The sequence below is a fragment of the Argopecten irradians genome, chromosome 1, assembly GCF_041381155.1.
Source record: "Argopecten irradians isolate NY chromosome 1, Ai_NY, whole genome shotgun sequence".
Classification (NCBI taxonomy): Eukaryota; Metazoa; Mollusca; class Bivalvia; order Pectinida; family Pectinidae; genus Argopecten; species Argopecten irradians.
The window spans coordinates 42,332,594-42,347,977 of NC_091134.1; the positions used below are offsets into that span (position 1 = coordinate 42,332,594).

Sequence of the window (15,384 nt, forward strand, 5' to 3'; positions counted from 1 at the left end):
TCCTGTACTCTACTGTAAGGTAAAGTGGGAGAACCAACACTCCTGATGTATTGGTATGTGGTGCCTCTACTGCTGGGTAGATACCACACGGTATTCAGTAGAGGTCCTGTACTCTACTGTAAAGTAAAGTGGGAGAACCAACACTCCTGATGCATTGGTATGTGGTGCATCTACTGCTGGGTAGATACCACACAGTATTCAGTAGAGGTCCTGTACTCTACTGTAAAGTAAAGTGGGAGAACCAACACTCCTGATGTATTAGTATGTGGTACCTCTACTGCTGGGTAGATACCACACGGTATTCAGTAGAGGTCCTGTACTCTACTGTAAAGTAAAGTGGGAGAACCAACACTCCTGATGTATTGGTATGTGGTACCTCTACTGCTGGGTAGATACCACACAGTATTCAGTAGAGGTCCTGTACTCTACTGTAAAGTAAAGTGGGAGAACCAACACTCCTGATGTATTGGTATGTGGTGCCTCTACTGCTGGGTAGATACCACACACGGTATTCAGTAGAGATCCTGTACTGTACTGTATAGTAAAGTGGGAGAACCAACACTCCTGATGTATTGGTATGTGGTGCCTCTACTGCTGGGTAGATACCACACAGTATTCAGTAGAGATCCTGTACTCTACTGTAAGGTAAAGTGGGAGAACCAACACTCCTGATGTATTGGTATGTGGTGCCTCTACTGCTGGGTAGATACCACACGGTATTCAGTAGAGGTCCTGTACTCTACTGTAAAGTAAAGTGGGAGAACCAACACTCCTGATGCATTGGTATGTGGTGCATCTACTGCTGGGTAGATACCACACAGTATTCAGTAGAGTCCTGTACTCTACTGTAAAGTAAAGTGGGAGAACCAACACTCCTGATGTATTAGTATGTGGTACCTCTACTGCTGGGTGGTAGATACCACACGGTATTCAGTAGAGATCTTGTACTCTACTGTAAAGTAAAGTGGGAGAACCAACACACTCTGATGTATTAGTATGTGGTACCTCTACTGCTGGGTAGATACCACACAGTATTCAGTAGAGATCCTGTACTCTACTGTAAAGTAAAGTGGGAGAACCAACACTCCTGATGTATTGGTATGTGGTGCCTCTACTGCTGGGTAGATACCACACAGTATTCAGTAGAGGTCCTGTACTGTACTGTAAAGTAAAGTGAGAGAACCAACACTCCTGATGCATTGGTATGTGGTGCATCTACTGCTGGGTAGATACCACACAGTATTCAGTAGAGGTCCTGTACTCTACTGTAAAGTAAAGTGGGAGAACCAACACTCCTGATGTATTAGTATGTGGTGCCTCTACTGCTGGGTAGATACCACACGGTATTCAGTAGAGGTCCTGTACTGTACTGTAAAGTAAAGTGGGAGAACCAACACTCCTGATGTATTGGTATGTGGTGCCTCTACTGCTGGGTAGATACCACACGGTATTCAGTAGAGATCCTGTACTGTACTGTAAAGTAAAGTGGGAGAACCAACACTCCTGATGTATTGGTATGTGGTGCCTCTACTGCTGGGTAGATACCACACAGTATTCAGTAGAGATCCTGTACTCTACTGTAAAGTAAAGTGGGAGAACCAACACTCCTGATGTATTAGTATGTGGTACCTCTACTGCTGGGTAGATACCACACGGTATTCAGTAGAGGTCCTGTACTCTACTGTAAAGTAAAGTGGGAGAACCAACACTCCTGATGTATTGGTATGTGGTACCTCTACTGCTGGGTAGATACCACACAGTATTCAGTAGAGGTCCTGTACTCTACTGTAAAGTAAAGTGGGAGAACCAACACTCCTGATGTATTAGTATGTGGTACCTCTACTGCTGGGTAGATACCACACGGTATTCAGTAGAGGTCCTGTACTCTACTGTAAAGTAAAGTGGGAGAACTAACACTCCTGATGTATTGGTATGTGGTACCTCTACTGCTGGGTAGATACCACACAGTATTCAGTAGAGATTTACCCCATGTATAAACAAATATAATAGATAAAAGGAGTCACAACATCCATGGCAATTTTGTTTTTACTCTGGCGAAGAAACTGTCAACATGTTTTGACTGCTAGAGGCCATTATCAGGTTGACACTTGTCAACAATTTCTTTGCCAGAATAAAAAGAAAACTGCCATGGATGTTGAGTATAGATTTGTGTAATCTATATCAGAACATGATACCTCCACCTCTTTTCAGAGTTAAACCTCTTTTGTACAAAACAATTTTAAATGGCTTCTCCTAAACTACTGAAGGGATTTCAACGAAACTATGTGCTAATAATCCTTATATAGTAACGATGTGTAATTGATGTTTAGAATTAGAATGGGATTGTTGGGGGATGTTAAGGTAGCACTATATTTACTTTCATATTGAACAGTATGTAATTAGGAGTAACGATCACATATTAGATCTCTTTATACATGTAATAAATCTTAGATAATCAAGGATGATGTCTATTCCATTTATATTATTTCATACTGATGTATATACCGGTATATAGTTTTATTAGATTGAGGCTGACTATCCAAGATAGATGTCTGAATATGTAATATATGTTACGACTAGTTAATCATGACCGCTATTATTTCTCCACAGAAACGCCGCACACTGAGACAGACTCTACAGAGACAGAGGGATGAACAGCTGGCCTCTAATGCTCTCAGCGCTAAGTTTCTGGCTGCACCAGAGGGAAATGGAACCACAATGGGCGAGGGGCACCACCAAGGTCACCGCCTGTCCTATACAGAGGCGACGGGTAGTCGACTATATGCCCCACCCCCTGGGGCCATGGCACACTCTAACACCAGGTCTGTCACTATCAACAACCCTGCCTACTCTTCAGAGCACCATGACGACAACTTGGTGTGAAGGTCATCTCAGAGTGAGGCTGACAATAAGAGAAAATTTGTTTGAAGGGTTTATCCAATGGTGGGCTTCCAATTTGTGGGACTATAGAAAAGATTTAGTCAGTAGTGTATCAAGTGTAATACTGACAGACAATAAGGACATTTTCAGTAGAAATTACTTTGTATTCATGCTGACAGTGAAATAGAGGGAAATATAGATGTGAAGTGTGATTCTGGGGAACTGCTTGATTGGATGATAATTTGTACAAATACAGAAGATTTACTATTATTATATGGAAATTTTATATACAATATGGTTGTTAGTTCCATTGAAATACAAGATGTATATGGAAATGAATCTCAATTATAAAAAAAAAATGTTGTTTAAAAAATAATAATACATGACAACATAACTGAAATATGTATCTAGAATATGATTTTGTGCAATATACACATAAAGACTGCTGCTCTTATTGATACTAGAATGAAATGTATTTGTTATTAATATAGAGTCTATTGACTTTCTTAAATGCAGATAGAAAAAATGACAACAGAGGCAATCTTTGTAATTGTATTATTCCTTATTTATATACATTACACCTGGCTTACAATACTTACTACATGAGTTGCAATTGGTAAATTCATATCTCCAGATGTTATAATCAATTTTAATTTGTTTTATTGTGATGAAAATAAACCCAGTATCATCCAGAAGGTACCATGACAACACTGCCGCATCACCCAGGGTTTACTGTAAAACCAAGTATCACCCTAAAGTTACCATAACAACAGTATCACCCAGGGTTTACTGTAAAACCCAGTATCACCCTACAGTTACCATGACAACAGTATCACCCAGTGTTTACTCTAAAACTCAGTATCAACCTAAAGTTTCCATGACAACAGTATCACCCAGTGTTTACTGTGAAACCCCGTATCACCCTAAAGTTACCATGACAACAGTATCACCCAGTGTTTACTGTGAAACCCAGTATCACCCTTAAGTTACCATGACAACAGTATCACCCAGTGTTTACTGTGAAACGCAGTATCACCCTAAAGTTACCATGACAACAGTATCACCCAGTGTTTACTGTGAAACCCAGTATCACCCTTAAGTTACCATGACAACACTATCACCCAGTGTTTACTGTGAAACGCAGTATCGCACTAAAGGTACCATGACAACAGTATCATCCCATGGTTCTTTGAAGAATAATATTATCAATAAGTTACTTTTAAAAGCAGCTGTATAAATCTATGGTAGGGTTGCTATTACAATAGTATCAAGCAATGGTTTCTTGGACATCTGTAGCTAGCACCAGGGCATCAAGATTCAATGAGGTTTTGTGGATTTTTAGGATTATTAACCCGTAGTCAAAATTTTGTATGTTCTTGTCTTTCCAAATACCTAGTCATTCAAAATATACACTGAATTGTGTATTTCAACATGATACATTTTTTTAATTTTCAACAAATATCAGATAATATTTTCGAAAATTTTCTAAACTAGGCCTGAGAAAATAAGATTTTTCCTTTATTAACTAAATGTTAGAGATTTATGTGTCATACAATGTACAGTATTGAAATTTTAATTTGTTGCTAATGGAACAAAATAATAGATATTTGTTTGACTTTAAAAGCAAAGTATTTTTACAAGACTATACGCAATTGTTATAGCTTTAAACTCCATTGATGTGATTTCATATTGATGTGTATTTATTGTTCTAAAACCATACAATACAAGAGCTTCTTAAGGTAGGTCCATACTTTTGAAAATCGCGCCAATTCATATGACGCTATACCGGAAGTTGCGGAGGTTGTTTTTGAATTCCAGAATGGTTTTCCGATACGCCACGACATCACACTTGGATATTTTTTCAATAGGTGAAAATTGTCTACATATAATATTGAATGTTTAAAATCATTAAATAAATCAAATAAAAGCAGTGAAGTGAAAATTATATGCTATCTCTGAGGTTTTTGCGGTCCCTGTCGTAAATGGGAATTGGATTTTTAAACACCGGAAGTGCCGTTCGTCGCTATAAATAATAAGACGGGACCCGGCCGGACCGAAATTCCGGAATTCTAAAAAAAATCGCATACGGATTTCCTTTAAACACACAATTTGGAGAAAATCATAAAAACAAACAGACATAAACCAGATATAATATCACAAAAACGTATGAACTGATGTGGAATGTTTTTTTTGCGGCATGATTTTCAAAAAATAGTCAAATATAACCCATCTTAACACTGGATGAAATGGGGGTAGGGTTGCGAGTTACAAACTTCAAGCTTACAAAATTGTGAAATTTTGATCGAGGACCCCGTGTTTTTATATGATATTTGAAAAACATATTACCTTGGGCATATCATATACAAATATTGTGAAATTGACATGGATTTTCATTTCCTTTTTGGCCTATTCATTGATTTTTTACGGGCGAAAATATGGCAAAACATGGTAATTACGTATAGTAAACGGTCCTGGGAAATAACAAAAATTAGTTAGCATTTGTAAAAATAAAATAGTTTTTGTATATTGTTCTATCGTAAGAAATTTAGGACAAAAAATCAACAGGATCGAGACTACATTCACCCTAATATTACAGAAAATATAATTTTATGAATTTTTTCTATTTTCGGTCAGCAAATTTGCATGGATGGTATATTTCAAGCTCAAATATCCTCAAAAAGTAGCTCGAGAACACCCATTTATCTTTACAGATTTGAAATCTACATGAAAAATGCAAGAAAATAAGACCTGTTAGAAAAAAATGACATGGGTTTTTCCAAAAGTATGGAGCTACCTTAATGATCTGCAATTTTACCTTGACCAATTATGAATGATTATATTTTAATTTAACTATTGTTAACAATTTTGTAATGACAAATCATGTTTTAATCTCTAACTTGTTACTGTTTTTACCTTATGTAATAAATTTATAACTATTTCTAATGAATTGCATTTACTGTATAATCAAATATACTCAGAAATATTATTTTTATTTCACTTCCATATTAACATTTTACATTGTTGTGATCTCGTTACAATTACTTCTGTATGGTATATCGCTGGCAATATATGTAGTTTGTATACATGGTACTTGTATGCTTTTATTAATTTCTTATTAAAACTTCTGTTGAGAAAATGATAGTCATTTTGTGTGAATACAATGGGACTCATTTACGTACCACGTGATAACAATATGTGTGAATACAATGGGACTCATTTACGTACCACGTGATAACAGATAATGTTTGTAATCTTCCTACCGAAATGATGTTAGCGCGGGATATCATCTTTTGACGTCAATCCATCACCAATAGAAACAGCTATATACACGTAGTCCCGCACAAACCATACATGCCATACCTCCCGGCATGAGATAAAACCTCCCGTATTTTAAAGCCTTTTATTGTCTCCCGGGGGGAGAGTCTATAATTCCCATATTCCGTTAACCCCTTCATTTCATTTTCGCCGCTATATTTGTGTACATGCTAGGTTAATTTTAGCACGAGAGTAACCACTCCCTGACCCCCTGACCAACACCCCAATGGCCCAAATTAGCAGCCTTGGGCTAACCCACCTTGGCCTGTGGTGTCACTTTCACTCACGTCAATAAACAATAAAATAAATATAAATAGACAAAAAGATTTTTTTTATTTGTTACAATCTAATATAATGCGCGTTTGGATCGGGCTGGGTACCGGTATACGAATTTTACCCCAAACATAGCTACTCTCGTTTCGTCTGTAATGCTTCTAAAAATAGCTCATGTTGTAGCGATGGGGAATTCCTAACCCAGGTAGAAGGGGAAATCGGTCACGTAGATGTCAGTGGGATTGTAGGACGCATGCTATCTTGATTATCTTTCGGATTTTACTCTCTAGCACATTAATCTTCTGCTTTCATGCATGTACAAATTACTGTTGCACTCTGGAAATACACAGGTGAGCTAATTTTAACCTTACGACCTGTTTACCTGTATACGTACCTGATGCGTGTTTATTTGTTATGTTTGTTTTGTTTTGTTTGTTGTTTTTTTTTGTTTTTTTTGGCAATGACGTTGTCTTATGTTGTAACACAGCGGTCTGATTAATTGTAATTAAATTATTATTTATTTAATGTAATCACATATGGCACATGCAACTTGCATAGCTATAAATTGTAATTCAGTCAATATTATTTTAATCATTTAGATCCAAACAATTATAAATAAGATAATCATTAGATACAGTCACTTCCAAACATTTTAACCCTCCTCATCACTGTGTCATTTATTACACTCTTTTACCTACACTAAAGATCTAAAACTTATGGAAAAAGTTAATTTTCATAGTACAATATTCTAGACTATAGCTAAACTAAATGTCATCATATACATGACATTGTTGCTATGGACAGTGGTATTTGAGATGAGTACTTTACGGAGCTGGATATAAGAATAAGGGTCACGAGTAAACCGATTGGGATGACTAAAACCATGTGATTGCTAATTACATATGTTTGCGAGGTCCTTTATCAAAAGCCTGATACCGGATATTTACTAGTCATTTACAAGATTGAGAAACTTCTAATAGGCATGATGTAATTGATTCAAATGTATTGTCATGCTATATCTCTGTAAAAGGAGCGGGTCGGTGTGGTTTGTACATAGTGTTAAATGTGGTCTCTATTACTCAGCTGATGGAGCACGCTTCTTTGGCTGACATTCAATAGAGCCTATAGAGTTTTTCACACCAGAGACCCAGATTCCAGGTCGGGACACTTGACAAGAATTGTATGTGTTTGTTCCCTGTTCTTCTACACCTTTTACATTGTTGGAGCAAATATCAATTTAATTAAGACAGGAGGCACAATTATAATTATAAAGTCTGCCCAATAGTCTTATATACAAAATAGTAAGGTACTCTGATCATCCAAGAGCCTGTGATCTGAAAACCTTGTAACTTTTTTGAATTTCTTCTATAATATATACTTTTCAGATGCTTTCATGCACATATTTCTAATCTTGTTTTAATAATAAGTATAAGCACTAGAATTGAGAAACTTCAAACAGGAATTGAAACCAATGGCTTTACCAACCCAGATTCTGTCGACGAAGCCTTTGGATTATCAATTAGACAGAGACACAATTAAGATTTGATCTCTTAATTGTTGGCACTCGACTGGATTGTTTCCTTATGACGAGACACTTTTGAAACACTATGTACACATATCCACATCACCCCTAGCCCGAGATACCCTGGTCCTGACACCAGACTTAGACATTATGACAGATAGATGTCTGGTGTAGCATGAGATACCCTGGTCCTGACACCAGACTTAGACATTATGACAGATAGATGTCTGGTGAAGAGCCAGAGCGCAGTGCTATATCAAAAGGTGGAACTCGCTGACACCATTTGGTATCGGGTCAGGTCAGCTCCAATTCAGCTGACCTCTGAGAAGCCCCACTAACCATGGTCTTTTCAACAAATGAATAATTTATCTACCCAAATATACCAATCCGTCAAGACTGGAGGCGATTTGCATACTTGGAGAAAATGGCGGTGGTAATGTCTAAACCAGAGATGACCTGGCCCGATACCAAACGCCTTTTATGGTGTCGGTGAGATCCACCTTTTTATATAGCACTGCGCTCAGGCCCTACACCAGACATCTAGCTGTCATAATAAGTCTGGTATCAGGGCCAGAGTATCTCAGGATATACCAGACATCTAGCTGTCATAATGTCTAAGTCTAGTATCAGGGCCAGAGCATCTCAGGCTTATCCACCCCATGTAATAATGACTCGAATGTGTGTAGGAGTAGGAGGAGTGCAGTGGCATTGGAACGGGTGATAATCGTCTAGATCTGTGACCAGGTATATCATCAATCAGAGTATCTAATTAGTGTTTTGAGGTCTCAGTCAGAGCGCTGTCAGTACATTTTCTTCCTTTGTTCTAACCTTCAAAGATATTGTAGCTCCATAGAAAATTAAAACACAGAAAAAAGACCCACAGGGCCTGTATACTTCACTTACTATTAACACACTGTGAACATATTTATCAAAACATTCAACCAACACGATAAGTTAAGAATGTTCATAAAATAAAGGTCATTGTATTTCAATAAACTGGAAAAAGCCTTCAGCATGCTACAGGCCTAATACAAGGAATTTTCACAATAACTTATTATTTGAAAAGTTTTCACCTTATTGTCAATGAAATAAGTTCAATATCATCCACTTGAACACAGTTGGTATCCCTTCTCCTAAGCACTCTACAGGTCTAATATCAAGAGTCTGGGATTCTTGGTTATTGAGAAGAAGTTAGGAAAAATAGACCACAAATAACCAGACAATTGAAAGACGGATACAGCATGGTGGCATTATATGTATGACACATCTAGTAGGTGAGCTTACAAAATAAGAGATAAAATAGCCCTCGATAAATCATACAGTACAGTATGTATATTTTTAATTCTTTTTTACCTCAGATTGATCCAAGATAAAGACTACTTTCTACCCTGATCACAACCTTCGGATTCTCCAGACTTTGGTATGGGCCACAAAACCAGTAAACTTCGCCCGAAAGAGCTCCGGGATTTACAGATCAACACTCACTTTTCTGAGAAAGAACTGCGTGACTGGTATAAAAACTTTCGTCAGGACTATCCTAATGGTTATCTCACTATCGACGATTTCACGAGCATCTACGATAACTGTTTCCCTGAGGGTGATGCAGAGAGTTTCGCTGAACATGCCTTTCGAACATTTGATACGAATGATGATGGCGTCATTAATTTTCGAGAGTTCATTTGTGCGTTGAGTGTGAGAAGTTGTGGGCACACTGACCAGAAGTTGAGATGGGCATTCCGGATGTATGATATTGATGGCAACGGCTATGTCTCCCGCCATGAGATGATGGAAATCATTCATGTAAGTCATATACAAATGTAATACAGCACCTGAAACACAGGGACTTGCATGACACCTTTCCATAGTGCCCTTCATGAAAATAGACCTCTTGATCTGAACCCCAGCTAGAAACTTATGATATTATTGACTACAGTGGACTCATGATAAATCAGATGCTGATTATCCAGAAAAATCATAATCCTGATTGAAATATCATGGAACAGGTCCGTTTGTAAATGGCATTTTGATAAATGTAATTATTTACAGGGTCCACTGGGAGTTAGACCAGCTGAAGAATTTTCTCATTCGGGGCAAAATTGACAAAATTTGCATAACTATAAGCCTTGCAATATATATTTGGTTTGTTGTCATGCATGAAAATGCTTGGGTTTCCTGGTTGACCCTACTGTCTGGTAAGACATCTCCACATGCTTTGGGTTGAGTATTCTCTTAGGATGACTCTTGTCTAATGGTCATGCTGAAAGTTCTTTCAAGGCAACATGGGGAAATTAATATGTAGCTAACACGAAAAAAAATGACATCAACGGCAATTCAGATGCTGTATGTAAATAAGTGTTCAAAGAATTTGAGAAAATTTCAAATACAACTTTTTCATATTTTGCCTTTCAGGCTATATTCAAAATGGTGGGATATGGTGATGAGTCAGCTGTAGAAGCTAGGACAGACCAGATATTTAGTTCGATGGACAAAAATGCTGACGGGCAATTGTCACAAGAGGAATTCATAGAGGGAGCACTGAAGGACCCAACAATCATTAAGATGATAGCATGAGTAATGATTGATTAATTACCATATATGGTTGATCATGTGACCCTTTGGTTACCATAGCTACATATAATTGATGTAAATGTTCAAACACCAATGGTACCAGTGTATACAGTATTAAACCAGTCTATACAAGGACATCTGCACTAAAGAGAAAACTATAGACAGGTCTCTCAGTTCTATAGTAAGTTGGTATGATGAGAGTCTGTCCTTTCCACAGGGATCTGAAAACTATATATTGACCTATCCTAGAGTCTATCCTTGTGTCCATAGATCTTTCTTGCACATTTTGGGGTCTAGATTGGAAATCGGTAAAATCAAACCACTAAGTAATGCAAATATAAAGCATGTAAAGGTATTACCAGGTTTGTATTTGCATATTAGAGTTACCTGCCCTTGTGGGTAGATACTGATTGTAATCATCATGATTTTATGAGCGTACATCATATTTTTCAGAAGAAACGGCATAGTTTTTGCTTACATTATATCAATACCAACACACAAGGGAGATAACTCTGCAAGATGTGAAGACAAAATATTTGTTATCCAATAGTTCTAAGGTTCTTCCTAGACAAGTGTCCTTATAAATCAGGTGTCCTTCAGTCTTTCTGTTTCAATCAAACATGGTGGTTGGTTTATTAACATTGCCTATACATGATATAGATCATAGATGTACATGTAGATTATTTTCAATAAAATGTTAGTGACTTGATGATTTTATACATAAGGTTAACTCAGGTTGTTACAAGAAATATAGATATACTGCTATGATGCAGTTTTTATCGTGAGATCACTTTTTAAGTTTTTACATTGGACTTGTATATATCAAATATTATGTACATGTATAAGGTTTTAATACTGATTAATGTTTACTTACAAGAACAAATAGACTAGGAAATGTTTTGATATTCATTTGATCATTGTGTTGCTCAAAATCATTGTTAATCTGTGATAAAGATGTTTACATGTTCTTTCACTTTATATTAATCATTGTATTTGCTTATTATTCCTACATGTTGGACCATTGTCATTCAATGTACACCTTTACATCAAGTACATTTTTTTGTAATTTTGTTTTCCATTTCCATATTACCAGCTGATATCTTTTAGGGTTTTATATTTTTAAGCTTGGTATATTGTTTAGATATAATAATTACAAGATAAACATTTTAAATATCACGACTATTGGTCTCATACCCTCATACTAGTGTAAAAATTTATATGTCTCACTTACATATTTGAGCCTCCACTCACTGTACATGTTCTGATTGCCCTTTTGTATATACCGGTACAATGCTCTTTATAGCATTGTGCCTCAAGTACTGATTGTATATTCAATGATGGTATTCATATTCTTTGTATCTTGTTAAAATTGCAGATCTCATCGAAAATTTGACAAATTTCAATTCTTTAACCAATTTGATTTTGCCGATCGATAAAGTTGCAATCTCCTTTTAGGTTCTAGGTTTTCGTTGAGCTATTTTGTGCTGGATCTCCGGTGTTAGATATTCTGTATACCAGTAAACTCTGTTGGCACTGTTCAGGTTTTCTTATTTGATGTTCCGTGTTATATACTGGTAATTGTTTAGACCATTTCCCTACAAACGTTCAAATTATTATCTAGTCATCAAACAATGGATACGGTTGCATTGTGAATGTTGAGGTCAGCGTAATCTTCATTCTTTGCATATCTACCTCTCTGATAATGACCTATATTTCTACTTACTGATTAAGTAAATTATAGACTTTGTTTTTATCTATGACTTAATGAATAGCCTTTTAGAGAATGATCATCCAAACTTCTTTATCAACACAATTTTCTGTTTTTATTAGAAAAAAATTGTCTTATTTTTTCTGAATTCATTTAGTATTGATACTTTTATCTGTCAAAATGTATTGAATATATGTCATCAAATTGAAGAGATCTCAACATTTCAGGTTTATATTACTCTCTGTTGGATTTGATAATGTTTTTGTGATGATTTGATTTGTCATTTTTTCCTCCTTTTATGTCCTTTTTTCCTGTTTGTAGATATTAGAAGTATAAAGAAGGATGACTACTTTATGTTGATAAATCTACACTATAATCTACTTTATTAAATACAACATATCTTCTATACCAACTGTTAATCAGACATTGTACTACGATCTACACTTTTATGTTACAAGTTTTCCACGCATTCATATATCATAGCCTATTGTATATTGTATATTAATGACCAATATACCTATATGCTACATCATATACTGCCTCAAATCTTTAATGCTTACAATTTTATCATATATATTGTACAACGACCAATAAGCCACAAGTCTTCCATATCTGTAGTCTATTAGGTTTCTACAATGACTAATGTTACATTATATTGCCACAAGTCATTCCTTACCTACTTATTATCGGATACCTGGTATTGTCTAAGGACCAATAAGCCAAAAGGCTTCCATATTTATAGTGTAAATAGGTAGTATCTTAGGACCAATAAGTATTACATATCTATAGTCTAAATACAGTGTAGATATTAATAATTATCTCTAAGGACAGATAAGACACAAAATGTCCCTATCTATTGTTTAAATAGATTTGTCTAACTTAAGGTTCTATAAGCCACAAATTGTCCATATCTGTAGTCTAAATAGGTATCATATAAGGACCAATAAGTCTTCCATATCTTTAGTCTTAAAATAGGTATTCACAATCACCAATGTTGTTTTATATTGCCAGAACTCTTCCATTTCCATTTGCAGGCCATCTCTATACATTCTAAACAACATTTTATAACTCCACTAGCCAAGGGTATTCAGTACAGTTCTTTTAGGGTGGTTATTATACTGAATACCTTTGACTGGTGAAGTTGCTTTTATGATAAGGACCAATATGTGACACTATGTTTGTATTTCCAGATGAATCCTCGATCCATAATCAATGTGACTGAACAAACTTCACCATCTGTCATTTAATCCTAACTAGGTCAGTCGTAACTATGATGGTCACAATAATTCAATAGAAATATCTCAAATGATGTTAACATGTTTTCTTTTGCTTTTCAACTTCTTAAAAATTAAAGGTATGAAGAAATACTCTATTTTGTATATATGTATTGTAATGATCTTAACAATAGAGTGCCACTTTTTACAATTATCTCATTTCCATTGCTTAATTGTTCCATCTATTAATAGAATAGATCAGCAGGTATATTGTACAAACTGTACTCAAGCTATCCTAAAGCCTAAAAAGACTGTAACATTTCAAGGATACCGAAAAAATTGAATAAATCAGGTGTCACAAGCACCTCTGGGTCGTGGGTTTGAATCCTAATTGGCCTTTTCCTCCAACCCTTAAACCTAGTGTCCTTGAATGACCCTGGCTATTACCAGTATTAAGACATTAAACAAATGAAATAAAACCAATTAATCAAAATTGTGTGATTATTGTAACATATTGTAACTTCTGAGATTTTCATAATGATAATAAAAAAAATTCAGCCATTACTCTGCTCTATGTAAAACAGAACATGCACAAACTGTTCTCTTCATTACCATCAGGAAAACTGAGTACTGGTAGATGTAAATTGTTGAATAGACTAGCTAAGTCTTTTTAGGTCATCTGACCCGAAGGGTCAGGATGACCTATTGTCATCATGCACCGTCCGTCGTCGTGCGCCGTGCGTAAACTTTTCATTCAAACGACTTCTTCTCAATAACCGAAAGGCCCAGGGTACTGATATTTGGCCTGTAGCATGCTGGGACAAAGGGCTACCAAGCTTGTTCAAATAAATGACCTTGACCTTCATTCAAGGTCACAGGGGTCAAATAGGCTAAAAATCCTTTAAACAACTTCTTGTGAATAACTAAGAGGCCTAGAGACCTGATATTGGGCCCGTAACATGCATGGATGAAGGGCTATCAAGTTTGTTCAAATGAATGACCTTGATCAGGAGATACTTTTACCGGTGGTGGAAACTGATTTCATTTTAATTTTCCAATGTGTATATACCCATAAAAGATGGTTTATATCCTAATGTGCAGAGAAGAAAAAAATGTATAGATTGTTTGTAATATGTTATAATAAGCAGAGAAGAAAACATTTTATAGCTTTACATTAGTTTTAAAACAATACCATAGTAATAAACATATTCAATGTATTTATATAATCAAATATTTTATATAAGATATATCTTATTATATTATTGGTAGACAATTTATATAATAAATTTGTTTTAAAATCTTGTACAATATTTCTCTTTTGTATTATAGTCACTTTCCCTACCTATGTAAACGGTTACCTAATATACCTGTGTGAATGGTTACCTGACATACCTGTGTTGATGGTGACCTGACATACCTGTGTTGATGGTGACCTGACATACCTGTGTTGATGGTTACCTGACATACCAGTGTTGATGGTTACCTGACATAACCTGTGTGAATGTTTACCTGACATCCTGTGTGAATGGTTACCTGACATACCTATGTGAATGGTTACCTGACATACCTGTGTTAATGGTTACCTGACAAACCTGTGTTGATGGTTACCTGACATACCTGTGTTAATGGTTACCTGACATACCTGTGTTGATGGTTACCTGACATACCTGTGTTAATGGTTACCTGACATACCTGTGTTAATGGTTACCTGACATACCTGTGTTAATGGTTACCTGATATACATGTGTTAATAGTTACCTGACATACCTGTGTTAATGGTTACCTGACATACCTGTGTTAATGGTTACCTGACATACCTGTGTTAATGGTAACATGACATACCTGTGTTAATGGTAACACGACATACCTGTGTTAATGGTTACCTGACATACCTGTGTTAATGG

At 36.0% G+C, this 15,384-nt stretch overlaps 2 protein-coding genes across 2 annotated transcripts in view; both read left to right on the forward strand.

Annotated features, from left to right (window-relative positions):
* The window catches only part of LOC138326555 (glutamate receptor ionotropic, NMDA 1-like), a 31,596-nt gene extending 26,223 nt beyond the window's left edge, over positions 1-5,373 (forward strand). The window contains exon 15 of the mRNA XM_069272680.1: positions 2,611-5,373. Coding sequence (XP_069128781.1) covers positions 2,611-2,883 — 273 coding nt within the window. The 3' untranslated portion in view covers positions 2,884-5,373. The remainder of the gene's footprint in view (positions 1-2,610) is intronic.
* A 1,167-nt stretch (positions 5,374-6,540) lies between these two features.
* On the forward strand, positions 6,541-14,782 carry LOC138328541 (neurocalcin-like). The gene is made up of 3 exons (XM_069275396.1): positions 6,541-6,818; positions 9,349-9,790; positions 10,400-14,782. The coding sequence occupies exons 2-3, from the start codon at positions 9,413-9,415 to the stop codon at positions 10,559-10,561; spliced, it is 540 nt and encodes a 179-aa protein (XP_069131497.1). The 5' UTR covers positions 6,541-6,818; positions 9,349-9,412; the 3' UTR covers positions 10,562-14,782.
* The last annotated feature ends 602 nt before the right edge of the window (positions 14,783-15,384 follow it).